The 17,323-nt window shown below is 42.8% G+C and overlaps 2 protein-coding genes across 5 annotated transcripts in view; both read right to left on the bottom strand.

Moving 5' to 3' along the window:
• Positions 1 to 2,908, bottom strand: part of RRP7A (ribosomal RNA processing 7 homolog A) — a 14,692-nt gene extending 11,784 nt beyond the window's left edge. For all 3 annotated transcript variants that reach the window (XM_080971936.1, XM_080971937.1, XM_080971935.1), the window contains exons 1-2: positions 2,790 to 2,908; positions 1,523 to 1,665 (exon numbers count right to left, since the gene is read on the bottom strand). In XM_080971936.1, coding sequence (XP_080828062.1) covers positions 1,523 to 1,665; positions 2,790 to 2,853 — 207 coding nt within the window. In that variant the 5' untranslated portion in view covers positions 2,854 to 2,908. The remainder of the gene's footprint in view (positions 1 to 1,522; positions 1,666 to 2,789) is intronic.
• A 1,324-nt stretch (positions 2,909 to 4,232) lies between these two features.
• POLDIP3 (DNA polymerase delta interacting protein 3) lies at positions 4,233 to 15,909 on the bottom strand. Of its 2 annotated transcripts, none has more exons than XM_080971918.1 (9): positions 15,745 to 15,909; positions 13,408 to 13,780; positions 13,007 to 13,081; positions 11,609 to 11,704; positions 9,685 to 9,867; positions 9,190 to 9,267; positions 7,508 to 7,637; positions 6,789 to 6,855; positions 4,233 to 6,263 (listed from the first exon to the last, which is right to left on the bottom strand). In XM_080971918.1, the coding sequence occupies exons 1-9, from the start codon at positions 15,807 to 15,809 to the stop codon at positions 6,089 to 6,091; spliced, it is 1,242 nt and encodes a 413-aa protein (XP_080828044.1). In that variant the 5' UTR covers positions 15,810 to 15,909; the 3' UTR covers positions 4,233 to 6,088. The 2 variants fall into 2 exon arrangements, with proteins under 2 accessions (XP_080828044.1, XP_080828043.1); XM_080971917.1 differs by having other exon boundaries at positions 13,007 to 13,084; positions 15,745 to 15,907.
• Positions 15,910 to 17,323: the final 1,414 nt, after the last annotated feature.

Consider the following 17,323-nt stretch of genomic DNA (forward strand, 5'->3'; position numbering starts at 1 on the left):
CTCATCATCTCACCTCTCTAATACTTGTATTATTATTAGTTACCTCTCTAATATCTGTACTTGATCCTTTGGCACTTCATGGCTGAAAACCGCCCCCCCACCTTCTAATGCCCTTGACAACATGTCCTGCTCTGCCCCTTTCCTTTCAGGACTTGGGCTTGCTACCATTTCTTACCCTAGGCATTTCCTCGGGGCAAAACTAATAATAATAATAATAATAATAATAATAGAGGAACAGGAAACTAAGAAGAGTTACCAATCTTGTTGATTCACATATTAATTAAACATTAATTTACATTTCAGGGTTCCCCTACAAGGCACTGGTCCCTGGAGGTCACTTGGTAATTCACTCACAGTTAGTCTGCAGTGTACAGACTTCCCATCAATCCCCACCAGAATGGGATGAGGGGATTTGTAGTCCAACAATATCAGGAGAGCCAAAGGTTCCCCAAGTCACCTCTGCATGCTTAATTGAGCAAACCCACACAAGATATGATGGGTGAGATATACTAACAAAGATAGTTAAATCTGTGTTTGGGTGGCTTATAGTTAGCATATCTCAACGTATATTAATTATAGAACATAATATTCAGCATAAGTACAGAATAGTTAATAAGAGTTCTAATATCCTAACATAACTGTCTTCTTCAAAGCAATTCTAATTCTTTCACATAAGCTTCATCTTCTCCCTCTTTTTCATCCCATTGATCTCTAGCTATTGCCATCTCCAGGTATGGCTGGGAATGTCCCATCTGAAACTCTTGAGAGCTACATAGCAGACAATTTCTGAGCTAGACAGAACAAACGGTCTGACTAGGTATGAGGCAGCTTCTTCAATCATACCCTACCTAGTCATTTACATCTAACAACCAGCTGCAGGCCAGTAGCTACAATCTCCTATGCAGATACCCATATAGCCTATATTTTAAGAACACCCGACAACTAGGATATTGCAGCTGTCCCTTGTAATTTAGTGAACTGATAGTGAAGTTCACTAATTGGATGACCAGGAAACTCAAATGCAATCCAGTAGGCAGTGATTAGTGTCTTCCCATAACTTATGAGTTGTGTACGTCTACTATTTTTGAGAAACACTTTTTAAAAATAGCAAACATGTTCTAAAAGCCAGAAGAACACACACATTCTCTCTCTTCTACATTTTCTCCGCAGCTCTCCAAATTAAATACAGTCATACCTCGAGTTGTGTTTGCTTCACCTTGCGTTTTTTCTGGTTACAAACACAGCAAACCCAGAAGTGTTTACTTTTGGGTTCGCTGCTTCGCGCATGAGCGATCTGCAAGCTTCTTGCATGCACAGGAGCGCTCTATCACATCACACACACACACGCAGAAGCGGTGCTCTACTTACGGACTTTTGGGGGTGCAAATGGCACCCCGGAACAGATCGCGTCCGTAAGTAGAGGTACCACTGTATCAATATTTGTTCTCTTCTTGGCTGTCCCAAGTTTACAGGTCGCTGGGGCCCTCATATAATCCCCTCCGCTCCCCCCCAATAAACTCACCTTTGTACAATATGGGGGAACATTCAAGACAAAAAGTGTGCGGTTTTGAGGCCTCTTCACATCCGTGTCCTCCCTGACTTTGTGCTCCTTTACATAGAGGTAGTGAGGGAAATGATGCTCTTCAGAGAACTTAACTGGAATAGCTAAAAGAAAAATTGTGGAGAAAATAACTATAACCTGGAGGACACTTTGATACATCAAAGACAACAGCCTGCAGACACTAATCATGTTACCCAGCCAATGTCTTTTAGAAATGTCTGTTTATTGGTATGTCTGCAAGTGAATGGGGCAAAGTTACAGTGAGTGTGGGTGACTGGAGCTAAGCCCTCTTCCTTCACCTTATGTCCCTGTGCTGCATCACTTCAGTCATTTTTCTCTTAAAATTTGTTCACTCCAGACATTGGAGCTGGGCTGGCACAAAAGTGCCTGAAGCAATGGAGGACAGTCCAGAAAGAGGATTCAGCTCCCCTCACCCAAATACATCTTTCGTAGTAAAAAACATGCACCCCACCACATGGTGTGGAGAGTTGGACTAGGGCCTGGGAGACCAGAGATGGGGCAGAGGATAGTTTGGTTGCCCAACCCAAAATCCCACATACAAAGCACCTCTCATTTTGCTGCAAAAGGCCATTTGTTAAGATTTCTCCTTCAGATCCTGACCCTACCCCCCCCCCCCATCAAATCCAAAGGTAAGCTACATGTGCAGAAACGTCCTGGCCGATCAACTTGCATGCAGTATGGTTGTGCTTTAAAACCTTCAAAAACTATAAAAAACACGCCTTCACGTGAAGCGAATTAGAAAGAACACACACTCTTGTTTAACGCTACTTTTTGGGGGGACAGGGGACAGCGGTGTGAGAACCTGTTGCCTAGTCACATATCCAATGAATAAAGTGTCGAATTTCTCTCCATAATTTATCCGAATTTCTCTATACGGAGCTCCCCATAGGAGGAACAAACACACATCAATAATGCTCTTCGAATACATAATTCTGCGTCGTCGCCTCACCAGGATTCGTGCCTTAGTGGCAAGAATCTTGCAGAAACGCCTGAGCTATGGCGAGTGCGGTTTTCCTTGCGGAAGGCAGGGCGGCTGCAGCCCGGGGAGCCCGGCAGCACCGAGAGCGAGCCCGGGCAAGCTGGGAGGTTGCCCTGCAGGTCCAGAGAAGAGCCTTGCAGGCACCTTGAAAGGTGGCGAGCCCCCCCCCCCCCGTGACCCTCCCGCGGCTCTGGAGGAACCGCTATGCCGGCAACCCCGTCTGCTCACCCGCATAGCCGAGGGGCGCAGCCGGCTCGACGCCTTCCCCACGCGCCCTTTCGGACGGCGCCATCTTAACGGACCGGGAGGAAGTGACGTCACCCGGCAGACCAAGACGGACTGCGCAAAGGTTTCTGGGAGTAGTAGTTCTTCAGGGTGCCCAGGATGGGCGGCGTGAAGGAGATAGTCCTAATTCCCGGAGGGCGGGTCTGGGTGCTATGAAAAATAGCCGCCACCTCACCTCTCCAGCTGTCGTCCTTGGATTTAGCGCGGCCCTTCCAGCTCCCGCGCAATCCTAATGCAAAGCATGCTGGGTTCAGCGGGGCTTACTCCCAAATACGCGTGCGCAGGAGCTCCAGGGGTATGATAGAGCCCAGTTAGATTCACGCGCATCTTCTCGTTTTGCTGGGTGGTCACAGCTGCGCCCAGGGAACATGCGCCAAGGCCCAGCTCAGATTCAAATTAAGGCACTGGCTCTCCCCTCCCCGCATGAAAATCGCTGAGGGTCTTGGCAATTTAATGATTTTTTTTCTTCCTGGTGCTAAGTGTGTTTTGCTAGATGCTATATACTTTCAAATTGTTTTTTTTTTTTTGCTTTTGTATTTTATTGCATCACACTTTGCATCCAAACTGGAGTGCAATATAAGCAATAGCATACAATTAAAACTCAGTACTTAATGTGGACATGCCAAAGGCCACCTGAACGAAGATCAAAGGCCACTGCTGGTCTACAGACCAGTTTGGGAACCTCTGAAGTAAACCTTGGCTTTCTCACATACTCTCCCAAGTAGTATAGCTGAGATCAAAAGATACAAAGTGGTGGTAGTGAAATCTCTACAGCTATCATAATGAGTAATGAGAAATCTTACCAGCTAAAAATATAGATGGAAAATCATATTGTTATTCAGTTTGCCCCTTTGCTATGCTCAGAACCATTACATGTTTAAACCTTTACAAGTATTTTTATTAGATCAAAACAGCCTTGTAACATGTCTGTGTTTTTTTAATGCTTTTCTATTTCATTTCTTCTTTTAACAGAGATGAGTGAGGATGTGGCAAACCTGTCAAAATGCCCTAGAAGTCTATAGTCAAACAAAACAGCTCCATAGAAGATGAAATAGCATATTGTTTTTATGCCACATAATCCTGTTTTCTTCTTCACTGATAGACTATGCAATATTCTCTCATGACCTCTCAAACATTCCCTACAAAAAAATCTTCCTGCACATAAAGAACAGCATTTCAGGGAACTGGATCTTTTTCCCTCCCATCTCCATGGGAGAGAATTTAAACATGGCAGCCCCCAGCAGCAGCCTTAAAAGACACAATCCATAGAAAGCTTTATTATTTGATTCTGCTGACAGGCACCCCCAAAAAGTGAAAAACCAACAGGACTCAATAGACTAATCAGTTGATTTCCTTCCAATCCAAGAAGTCAGGGCAAAATACAGGTTCTGTATAACAAACGTTTATTCAGAAACATAATACATAATGTCCTCCAGCCCCAACCTTCCCTTCCCCTGTAACCAACTGCTAATGAAACACAGGTACAGGGAACAGCAGTTCTGCAAAAAGTATCATTTGTCGTTCATAAGCACATTTCCCCAGTAAGGGTGAAATTATGACCGGTCCTAAATTAGTAATTAAGATTTAAAAAACCCATTGGGAAGCAAATGCCTTCCATGTTGTGAAGGTTTATTGTGTGACATAACATGTGTACCTGCTAAATGAAACCAAGAAACTGTACAGAACAAAGAGCAAAAGGAATGTAGAATCCACTGAGCACCAGGTTCTACAATGGAAGAAAGCAGATATATTACACTGCAGGGTTTTAGCACAGATAAACAGCAATGCTCTCGTCTTGTAGCTGGAAGTATAAAAATGCAAGCCCCCATACAAGTATCTGCATGTTTATTTAGTATAAAACCAATGCAGTTATTCTTAACCCTTGTCAGTTTTCCATTTTCACTGGACTAAATGGGTTGCTAGAAAAAGGAAGTATGTTTTTGTCTTAGCAAAGACTGGCATGTCAGAGGAAATTCAACATGGCCAAAAAACAAATCATCCTCGCTTTGCTATAGGCAACTCATTTTCCTGCTATCCCTGTTCTATGCCAAACCGATAGATTCTCCTCTATATGAACCACAAGATACACTCACCATTTCCCAGTACAGAAAAATAAGCAACAGTGCTGTACAGGAGCAGCAGTCATGCCCAGAGTACTGAAAGATGCAACTCTTACAATTGACAATTCGATGAGCGCAGGAGGCTGGATTTTTTTCCTGACTATTACACTCGGGGATAAGGTAGTGTACGGTAAAAACAGATGCCCTGTAGAAATAGTTCCTAGGGGGTTATCACTGGAGTTTATTTGGGTGTCACTAACCTCCAAGAAAGGTGTAGGTGCTACAAAACATAGTGGTGCATCGGAATCTGTCAGGACTGAATGAACGAGGACCTCTGTTCACTGCAGTGCTTCTAAGGCATCAGGCATGAGAAGTGATTGCTGAAGCCAGAAACACTTTCTTCTTGCCCAATACATAATTTCATAGTAAAAACACATTGTAAATGGTACAAAGTGAAAGAAAGCCCATGCATTCTCACAAAGAGAGCATCTGTGAGACTTCCTGGACTGAAGAGTACACCAACACCAGGGCACATGCTTCTTTCTCTCAGTGCACTAGCAGATTATTACAACGACAAAAGAAGACGATGAAGTGTAAGATGTGCTATGTTCCTGTGCCTAAACCTATTTGCATTGCCTTCACAGTCCCTTCCATTAGCTGCTGAACGAAGAGAACATTTGCTGCTGCTGCTTTTCCTTCACTAATTTTACAATTTCAGAACAGCTAAAACCGCTACCAAATCCTGGCCTCTGCCACAGACAGAGCTGAATTGAAAAGGAAATGCAGTCCATAATCAGTAAAAAGCAAAAAGGACTCTCATCTCTCACTCAAAGGGTGCAAGTGCCAAACAGATGCTACTCACATCCTCTGCTAGCTGCACTTTTCACTGGCTGGATACAGGTAGGGTGGTTGAAACAAAGGAAAAATAGTTAAATGTTCTAAGCTTGGTGATATATCACTGGAGGAAGGGAAGATTATTCCATTAGAAATATGTGGACAAAAACTCCAACTATGAAAACAGAACACATACATTAGGGAGAACACTACTGTACAGGAAGGTAGCAATTGTAGAAAAACAAAGGTTTCAGCATGGTCAAACACAACATCAGTTGCGTTCCCACACTTGTCTCCCTATTTCCCACGCTCAACAAGTTTTCCAGTCCACTCCTTGCCTGCCACTCCTCAAAGTTTGATTTTGAACTCTGTAGGTTGCACAGAGGCGGAGGTCCCTGAGGATTTGAAGAGTGCTTTTAAGATGGTATCAGGATCCACTTCAGCTGGTGGATTTGAGGCGGCTCCTACACTTGTCCGACGTGGTTCACCTTCCTTCTTCACCGAGGGGGTGTCACTCAATCGACTAGGGAGAACAAGAAGAGATACACTATTTAGCCTCACAACAGAACAAGTGTCAAGTCAAGCAGCAGAGCTTACTCTTTTCAGCAATTACCATCCATTACCTGCATAGCTAGCTTAAGCCAAGTGTACTTTTCAGGATTTCAGATTAAGGTATAAAAAGTCATGGAAAGGGAAAAGAAGAAGAACACAGAGAACCCTAGGGAGCTCCACCATCAATAGTTGTCGAATGGTGAAATGCAGATCAATTTATACTGCTGAACCAAAACTGTTGTTCTGATTATTAAGCAAGCAGTTACAGGCTGGGAGAAGCCTACTGCCATATTTAGATGGAAGGACAACTGTTCATACAGATGATAATCTGAACAGCAGTGCTGAATATATAGGAAAATTAGTAAAAAAGCTTTAATCTGAATATCAACAAACTCTTGTTTGGTATTTTGCTTGGGTACAAAAATTATATGGCACCTTGTGAAGGAGCAAAAATGTTACACCATAGTTTTATGAACACAAACCAATATGCACATACAGCAAGATAGGTTGGTCTGATGTGATGATATTCCCATTCATATGAAGGTTGCATTTCATCGGCTGGCCTGATGGAGAAGAACAAAGAAAACCAAGTATTAAACCTTAGGAAAGTGGTATAGGTTTCTTCACTGTGCATCCATTCTGCTCATTAAACAAGATCCCTGGATTTGAATGCACAGATTTGCCACCATTATACACAGTTTGAGTCTAAGCTTCTCTATTTTGTGATATATTATTATTATTATTATTATTATTATTAAAATTTGTATACTGCCCTGCATCTGCAGAGCTCAGGGCAGTCACAGCATAAAAATACAAGATAAAAACACAAAATACATAATAAAAACAAGGACAAAATGAACCAATATCCCTCCTCAGGTCAATACCCTAACTACTTATCCAAACTCTGAAACAGCAAAGTTTCTGCAGTCTCTCAAGAGCATTAATTCTCACAAACTTGGTATCACTGTACTGTATATCCAGTTGGTCTAGGGGCAAATTATCATCTATGTGACTGCAATATCACTCTCACTCCAATATGAGCAAATTTTGTGTCTTCTAAAGACCTGATACAATAATAGTCTAAGAACTGCTCAGCCCCTCATGGTAGTCATTAACAATTAATAATTTCCTGACTTCTTACACACAGAAGAAGTACCAGCTGAGATCTTCAGGGAAGTAAAACGTTTCTGCGTTCTACATGAGGCTCACACTCACCATCCAAGCATCTGTTGTTGTATTTCTTATACGCAGTAATGGCATCTTCCTTTTTCACAAACACCACCTCAGCCATTCCGGGGTGCACTAAACGGGCTCGCTTTAGGGCACCACATACACAGAACAACTCCTGAGGAAAGAGCAAAGGACAGTATAGTTTTATTTAACTTAGCTCATCTTTGCTACTGTTATCAGTGATTGTAAGCATTTCTTGTTAGTGTGGAATTTAGTGTGGAAGTCAAGGCCACAGCTGCCAACTCTGATATTTGAACATTCACACATTAAGAACATAGAAGTTGCCTTGCTGGAGCACACAGAGAAACACTTAGTCCAGCCTTCTGTTTCCAACAACAGTCAGATAAATATATTTAGGTCAGGGATGGGAAACCACTTTTTGGCCACAGGACCAATTCAAATTGTGGCTGACCCTCCATCTGCTACAATTGACCAATAACCCAGGCTTCTCTCTTGTCAATCATCTGATGTCATTTGTCAGGTGCCTCTGACCCTGGTGAAAGCAGTGTGGCTTGCATTCAGCACCCAATCTGAACAGCACTTGCAAAGGAACATTGGGAGCACACTCCAAGGCTCCTGATTATTCCTTTGCAGCGGGTGCTTTGTTTGTATGATATCAGCTGAGTGACATATGGTTGTGGCTGGGGAAGAACAGCAGAGCAGACCAAATTGGGAGGCTGAGTGGACCTAGTTAAGTCTGCGGGCCAGAGGCCCCTCCCTCACCCCCATCCCACAATCCATGTTTTAGGTAATAAACTCGGAATCAGAGTACTTTATTAACCAACAGACAGTATAAATTGAGGTTTGATGTAGCTATCCACAATTAGAGCCATGTTCCACAACTATGTCTGTTCCTTTTTAAAAGCCGCATGATCTAATAATCACATCTTGTGAGAATGAATGCCTAAAGTTTCTCATGCATTACATGAAGAAGTCCTTGCATTCCTAACGTCCCGTATATCCTCAGAAAACTACATGTAGAGCAAGGATGTCCAACCAGTAGACTGGTAGATCCCTGGCAGATTGCGGGATCCTTATTGTGTACAGAAAGTCACGGGGGAAAACAGCTCAACAACTGTGCAATCCTCCCCCCCAAAAAATCAACAACTGTGGGCAATCCACCCACCCCACGCACGCTCCTCCTCCCTCCAATGAATAGATCACTGCCAGTTTTTTAATATTGGGAGTAGATCACAGTCTCTTGGGAGTTGGACATCCCTGATGTAGAGCAACGGAACATCCAGTTTAACTAAAGCTACACTGGGATCATTTCCCCCACACCAAAAGTCAAAGGGAATGTGACAGTAAACCTGGCGTCAGAGCGCTGCCTGCAAAATGTTCTGGATTTCACAAACTTTGGAAACTTTCCTACTGTGTGGAGAACACAATGGAGCCTGTCAGGACTTCATTCAGGAGAGTAATTCTGGAACACACGGGGTGGCTCTCCTCAAAGTCGTTAGATTGCTCTCAAGTCAATTAATTTTTCTGAAGATATTTAGGCCTCTTGGAGCTTTTGCAGACATCTACCTAGCTCCTTACTGCTACCACCTAAGATTCTCCAGGCTCTCCCAAGAAAGCACACATTCCATTTTACTTTATAAACATTGGGTAGAACACGGATACAGGACACAAGCAAACCCCTGATTTCAACAATATACAGTACTCACAACAATATCCTCTTCAGTGACTCGAGGGTGCAGATTATTCACAGTCATTTTAGTACCTTCTAATGGGCTGAAGGCCGGCTGCCAAGAAACAGACAAATGTGTCACATGCATATAGTCTGGGATTGGGGGGCGGGGAGATAGATCAAAGTAAACAGGGCTTTGAGGAAGTGGGGGAAAGACAAGGGTAAGATTCAGCAAAATCCAGCCTTCAAAATTTAATTTCTACTGTTTTTGGTAGATTCTGTTCATCTCTGAGAATATTTCAACAAGAAATCATATATGACAAATGTCTGCACAGCAAGCATGAGAAGCAAATGGGTTTCAGATTCTACCAGTTCTTCAAGTTACCATGTCCAATTCCACTGTTTTCTCTGGAAGAAGGAAATAATTTCCCCCCATTCAGCTGCACTTGAACAGGGTTTGTTCTTCTTGTTATGAAAATCCAGAATAGGAAGCTGTAGCAGCCACAAAAAGATATTTGTGTCCTTGACTCACCTCAACTGGTGGTGGCTCTTTGGGGGGTTCTTCCTTGGTCACCAGGGTTCGGGACATGTTTGTCAGGGCCTTTGTCCGGATGGGAGACGGTGGAGCTGTGGGGGCCGTATAGGCATCATTCTGCACAACTTTCGTGAGGGGGACTGTCTTTGACAGAGAGAACTTGTTGCCACTGAGTCCAGCCTATGTAAATGGAGAACACAAATCCCTGAATACTGCAAGTGCCAGAAGCAGAACTAATTCCTCCTCCCCTAAGCAGCAGCTACCCAGCAAGATTTCCCATTCCATAAAGATTTAACCTTAGAAACAAAACCAATGTGACATAGAGAAGACTATTCAGTCCCTGAAGTCAGCTAATGCATTCAAAAATTCCTTTTAGTATTTGTGCACACTGGTTAATTGTTGTGGGTTAGAAATACTTGAATTATCAAGTATTGAAAACAGATTTCACATTTTGTGTAAAGACAGTACATTCCATTATTAACTTTTAACTATTTTACAAGTCAGGAAAACTCCCCCCATCCCACCTTATCCTTGCCCAACTACTTTTGATGAATCAGGTCAAACTAATCAGGTTGTTAGTTTGGGAAAATAAGGATCTTAATGAAGCTTTTATTAGTTGTCTGGAAAAGAAGAGAAACTGTGATGTAGTAAAATCATAATGTATGCAAGAAGCATTTAAGACAAGAAGGATAAACTAACAGAGTATTTATGCATGTTTATCTGGAAAGAAGTCTTACCACATTCAATGGATTTTACTTCAAGTAAGTGGACATAAGCTAAAGAACTTTGGAAGAATCTTTCAAAAACTAGGTCCCTAGGGTCTAAAAATGGCAGAAACCACCCAGAGTTTTAAGGTAGTTACTACAATCTTGGGAAATTGTGAGATAATGTGCTGGAAGTGTCATCTTTATTTGGTACTTTACTTATAAAGAAAATCAGAATACCATACCCCATAACATCACAGCATAAATCCATTCTGGATTGCTACACACCATTTTAGTTATCCATTTCAAAGGTGTGTTTTTTTTTTTAAAAAAAAACACCAAATACCTAAATGGACAAAGATTATCCATAATATCAAATTTAGGCTGCAATCCAGGTTCTGTTTCCACCAGAATAATCCTATTAATCCCAGTGACACAGTTCCAATGTCTAGGGTGTTTTGGAGGTTTAGCTTAGGACAAGAGTAAGGGCACATTATCAGCCCAACTACAGATAGTGTAAATAAAATATTCTTTATCTTTCTTTCATAAAATAAAATCCCTATGTAAGACAGGCAATGCATTTAGCCTACAGAACTCTCTGCCATGAAATGCTTTGAAAATGATTAGTATGAATGAGTCTTTCTGATTAGAAAAAGTCAAATGACACAACACAGTTTCAGTTACTGGTTTGCCTGAGCAAAGAGAAGACAGACTAACTGCAGACTCAAGAGCAGGGGAACAAACAAGTTTGTTTTTGCCAGTAGTGCAGGCTAGTGCCACTCTGTTTGGTACAGGTGCAAGCAGCAGCTTGGGGGCTGTTGGAGCTCTACAGAGCCCCATTCCCATGGGGGAAAGTGGACATGGGCCACCTACTGGCAGTGGACAAAGAAACCCTTTTTCTCCCTAACTTCCCATCTCTTTTCTTTCTCTGCACCTTGCACAGAAACAGAGTAGTCTGCTGGGATGGAAACAGAGATCTATTCCTCCACAACAGCTCACTTTATGGGGCATGGGCTGGATGGCAACCTGTTATAGGCCACATTTGGCCCATGGGCCAGCAATCTGCTGCCCTGTTTTAGGGTAAAAGAATGCAAGAATACCATAAACCTGGAACCAGTAAGTCCAGCCAATACAAGCGCGAGCACATGCAAAACAACCAAAGTACGTGTCCACTGGGAAGTAGAGGGAGTGGAGAAGCTAATGAGACAGACCCTTACCGCACTGTGCAGAAAGCTGTTTGTGGTAGTGATCTTCATTTGCTTATTAGGAAGGGGAGATACAGTTTCTTCATCATCTTCTACATCATACGGAGACTAAAAAGAAACAAACAAACAAAAAAAACACCCCAAGTAACATATAAATGCAAGTGGTTGATTTGATTTTTCTGGCTGCTGATGTAATACAGATATTCTAAAGAGTCTAGACTGATGCGCTTAAACAGTTCTATACATGTTTACTAATAGGTTTTTCTGAATATATGCCTCAGCAAATACATGTATGTAGCCACTCTGATTTGCTGCATCTTAATCCCAGGACATGGAAATAAAAAGGACTTTTAAGTAGCATTCATAGAACTGTAAAGTTAGAAGGGATCCTCAGGGTCATCTAGTCCAACCCCCTGCAATACAGGAACCTCAGGCTGTTCAATTCAACTCAAATTTGAAGACTCAATCTAAATATGATATTAAACGCACCTTTGCATTTAACATGCACAATTTCTAAAATGCAAATATCCATGTGCAGATGTGGGTGAGGATCAGGATTGTGGCATGAGGGGGAATGTAACCTTTTCCTCCCTGTCATCATCTGAAGTGAAATTCCCTCTCCTGCTACAATTTGCATCGTGCAGAAAGTTCCCACAGGAGTCAGTGGGACCTTACTCCTGATGTAAACAGCAGCTTGAAAAGTGGGGATTTCCTCAAGATCACAGTGCGGGATGGGTTAAATACCCCACCCATCACAATCTATTACTGCATCCCTCCCAATCAGTGGCAATTAGCATTTTTTAAAAGTACATTACATGCAGACACACATTTGCCATAAATTTCAGTTTGGCCCAGAGTCTCTTCAATCCCTCTCAGCACTAATGCCAAGCATTAATCTGCCCATCAATTTTGTAACATGAAGGATTAGCCAATGGCAGGCAGAGCAAACAGGATTTCTTTCCTGTGCAAGTGTACTGTGATAATACAAGACTGGCCAATAACATCAAAATAGGTAGACACAGACGTCAGAAGTTAAAAATGGTATTTCCTAAGTACTGAAAGGATTGTAGTAAGCGAGTACAAGAATGTAGGGGTAAGATCCAAAGGCACCACAAATCTACTTTGTGAATTGTCACTGCAAGATACTACACATATGGGAAACTGTGAGTTGTATGAATGAAATGGATGCAGATAACACTTTCAGCCTGTAGGCTGTGAACATATTACATAAGGCAAGTAAAACTTTTAAATTAATTTATAATGCCAATCTCCAAAATCAAACATAAAATCACTTCAGGGTGTTTCACTGGAAGCAAGTGAAATAAATGAAATAAATATTAAACACATATTCAAAGATTACTAGATTTTACAACAGTTCACAACTCCACTCTGTTACTGAATGGCACACACCTGTTTGTTTGTGTGATTGTTCACAATGTTGACCTTCATGCATGCAGGATGAGTGTGCAATGGAGTTGCAGCCTTCTGCTGTGATGGGGAGAGAAAGACACATCATTAACCCCTAAAGATTTCAGTGAAATCCCTTGTTTCATCATGATGGCATACTCAAAGCTTAAAGGAAGAACTAAGATCTCTACTTTTAATTATCAGATTATGAAACAAAGCAGACTTTCAGAACTCAGATTCATGGATTTCGTTTTCTGTATTACACATGCGATATAATGCCACATTAATGCTTTCCCCAACTGTTTCCCTTGAAATACATGCAACTAGTGCTCCAGGAGCTGCCAACACATAGGATAGTGCTGGAGAGACAACAATAGACTGCAGAGATATTGACGATAACCTACTTGAATTGTTTTTGTGATCTTCATGGCAGGGGCCACCGTTTCCACAGCAGCTTTCACAACGGCTGCACTAGGAGCGCTCCTTTTCAGACTGATCTTCTCTCTGGCATCAACAACTTTGGTCACTTGCTGCTTTCGGGAATTCAGCATTTCCCGGGCGTCTTGCACTTTTCCTTGGATTTTAAACCTGGCATCTTTCTGAAGTAGTTTCTCCCGGGCATCTTTCACGCCAATTTTGTGTCGGGCATCAGTAAGGCCAATCTTCTGTCGTGCATCAAATGTCCTCTGGAAACCAACACTTGGTGCTGATCTGCTTAGAAAAGTTTGTTGAACTCCAATTCGAGGTCTACCACCAAATAATGGCCTTGTGTTCAGCCTGGAACAGAAATGTCAGGTGTTAAAAGCAAACAAACTGCTGCATTTTAAGAAGTTAAGCTGCAATATGTGCAGAGGAGGGTGACCAGCATGATAAAGGGTCCAGAAACCAAGCCTTATGAGGAATGATTGAGGGTATTGAGTATGTTTAGCCTGGTAAAGAGGAGACTGAGAGGAGATATGATAGACATCTTCCAATATTTAAAGTGCTGGAGCAGTTTTCTCCTGCTCCGGAGGATAGCACCCAAACCAATGGATTCACATTCCGAGTAAACATGGATTCCGACTAAACATCAGGAAGAACTTTCTGACAGTAAGAGATGTTCAACAGTGGAACAGACTCCCATGAGAGATGATGGACTTGGAGGTTTTTAAGCAGAGGTTGGATGGCCACCTGTCATTTATGATCTAGCTGAGATTCCTGCATTGCAGGAGGAATGACAAGATTTTAAAATGTGAACTTCAAGAGAAGGCTGGAGCTGGTGAAAGAAAAGGGAAGACACCAACCAAGACCTGCGAAAAGGCCAACAATGGAATCCAGTGTTATTATACAAGTTGACTGACAAGGATAATCTAATATACATACATTCCTTTGGAAAACAATTAATATTTAACAGAGATAGAATTGCTTGCCCCTCATAGCTTTCAAAATTTGAAATTCATATTTCAACCACAGATCTGTGTTTGTGAAGAATGCATGTACTACACCAAAATTTTGGGATATTGTTAAAATGGGTTGACATGGGATACAGGGTTAAATATATATATAACAGGGAATTTAAGAGATGTAACTGAAATCTAGTCCGCTTACCAAGCAGCATTTCAATTACAATAGAACATCCTGATATTAAATGGAAAACATGCTTTTATAGGAGGGGAAAGGGGGAAATCAGAATTAATTCTTAAATATATTTCAAAGAACATGTTGGCTGGTTTTTTTCTTCTCTGTTTAACACATTTCACTCAAACTGGTGGACACCGTCTAAGAATCAGAATGAAAGGTGAGTGCCGCCTGTTCCCTTGGGAGTGTGGATGTCTGATTTGAGATCTTTTTTTTCTTTTTAGCCTTAGCAGAGCTAGCTATAAATCTAATGGTGGCCTTTGGCAGCAACATTGTAAAGATGTGACCTCTTCACCGCAGATAAACAAAGATGTTATTTATCTAAATGCTCTCTTATGCGACATATTTCTCTGCGTTATTACTTAAGCAACATTTCCCATGCTAAAGCATGCCTTCTTTTTTGTGGATTTAACTTGTGTTATCCAGTTGTGAATTCAGCTGAAGGCACAACAGACCATCCTCTTCAGAAACGGCTCAATCTTATAATAGAACAATTGTTTATGGAGGCTGTAGATCGCCTTGCATGTCAAAGGAAGTGTAAAAGTAGCAAAAAAAGAGAGTTCAGGAACAGAAACATTGGCAGTATGAAAAGCAAAGGCCAATAATTTTGTATGATGCACAAGGCAAAGAAGCAGGGCTGGCCCAATGCACAAAGCCACCCCAAAAGTCTCTACAATCAGTTATTGGTTGTATGGAATAGCGCAGTTTGTCACCCCGAAACAAATACTGTCCCATCTCGGCACACAAGATGCCCCACTTGGAATGCACAAAATGTTTTGGGCCGCCCTTAGGGACAAAGCGCCAGAATCAGTACAATGAAGGCGCCGAGAGACCTGCGGAAGGAGGGTGCTGCCCCCTCTCCACGCAGACCCACGTCTATGCTGCGAAACACACACACTCGGCCTCGGACACCTCACTGCCGAGAATGGCCAAGCAGAACCGAACGCTCCAGTGGGCGATGACTGACAGGAGAGCGCGCCAATCGGAGCACCGAGTGCACATCCCCAGCCGGATCCTGCCGGAGCAGAGCACGGATCCCGCCCCCGGGCAGCGACGTGGGGGGAAGGGAACCCTCGCGGGGAAGGGGGGGCCTCTCCGCCCTCCAGGCTCTTTCCACGGCTCACCTCCCCTTCGAGTTCACACTGACGCCACGTTTCCGGATCAGCTCGTCCAGAGACAAGTCCGCCATGTTGTCGCTAGGCCCCGAGACAAGTCGCTGCGACCGAAGCCCGGACGTGAGAGCCAACTACTTCCGGTGTCGCCGCGCCCTCTCCCTCCGCAACCTACCACCTCTCCTTCGCCCTGGAAGTGGATCTTCTCGCGACGCCGGCGAAGGACTTCGACAGGACTTAGATTCCCATAATCCCTCGCAGCCCGAGTGCTCATTTGCATGCGCTCCGGTGGCCGCGCGAGGGCTTGTTTTTGCACTCGCTAGGGGGGATTTCGTCTTTGTTTCACCAATTGCACCCCGGATAAGGGTAGGTCAGGTTGCGCTTCGCGACTGGTGTGGTCTCGTGGCTTCGCTGTGATTTGCTCATCCTCACATTAAAAGCTGCTGCGTTCAACTACGTGCCTTCGCTGCAGAGCAGAGGTTTATGCCTTAAACTTATGAGTAAGGAAAATAATGATCCGGGGTGACGCCCGGGTCCTCACTGCTAATGTGAGAGGAATTTTTGAACGGGTACAGGTCGTCCCTATGGTGACCCGCCTACTTAGCGGGATGCCTGGGTGCTTTGATCTGCCCGACCCTTCCCTTCTGAAATGGTTGAAAAAAAGTTTTTTTCCTTTTAATACTTCAGTTGAGTTTCATAGAATTACACCCCATACAAAACACAAATTATGTTGTATTCTACGCAGCTTTCATTGGAAGCAATAAGTTTAGGATACAGCTGCTGTATTTTGCATCAATGGATGTTGGGTTGAGCTGCCCACAGGTACAAATAGCTGCTGAAGACATTATGCATGTTGTTCAAACACACTCTTAGTGCCTTTAGAACTGTCTAAGAGGTACACATTCCTATTTTAAAATATCTTACTGGGACAGAATTGTGAAAGAGGGTGAGTACTTGGGAGCCATTGCGTAAGATTTATACAAAATGTTGAAGGGTAAATTATATACCTGAGCCTTCTACATACTGTGTATTCCTTGTTTTCACTCTGCTGTTAAATCACCTGTCTTTTGGACAGGAAGACAGATATGGACAATTTTAAAAAACTGGAGAGAGGCATTTATCAGATGAGAGATCTTGCTAGAGGTAAAGCAACATCTAATCATAAGCTAATAGAGAAGCCAGATGATGCCCAGTTTCAATCTAATCAATTCTGCACCTTTGCCAAAGTATTTAGAACGGGGCGGGGGGGGCTTTGTTCCCTTACATTATTTGAGTCTCTCTGTAACAAATCAAAATATGACATAAAAGGAGATGAATCTTTATTGCATTCTTTTAGAACAATACACAAGAGATACAGGAGGCCTGCAGACAGTGGGGGGGGGGGGGATTTAGGGATTATAGTGGCAGATCATAAATGGCAATCAATTTGGCACAACCCATCCCTATGAGTTTTCTCTGCTCATCTGTAGGTGGCTTCTCTCAAAATTACCTTTTGCTGGCACTGGACTCTCTCACCAAAACATAAATCACTATCTCTCCTCTATTCTGGAAAGGCTGCAGAGAGAGATGCTCACATTTTCATGCAAGGTGG

This window comes from Podarcis pityusensis (genome assembly GCF_964106645.2).
Source record: "Podarcis pityusensis genome assembly, chromosome: 10".
NCBI lineage: Eukaryota > Metazoa > Chordata > Lepidosauria > Squamata > Lacertidae > Podarcis > Podarcis pityusensis.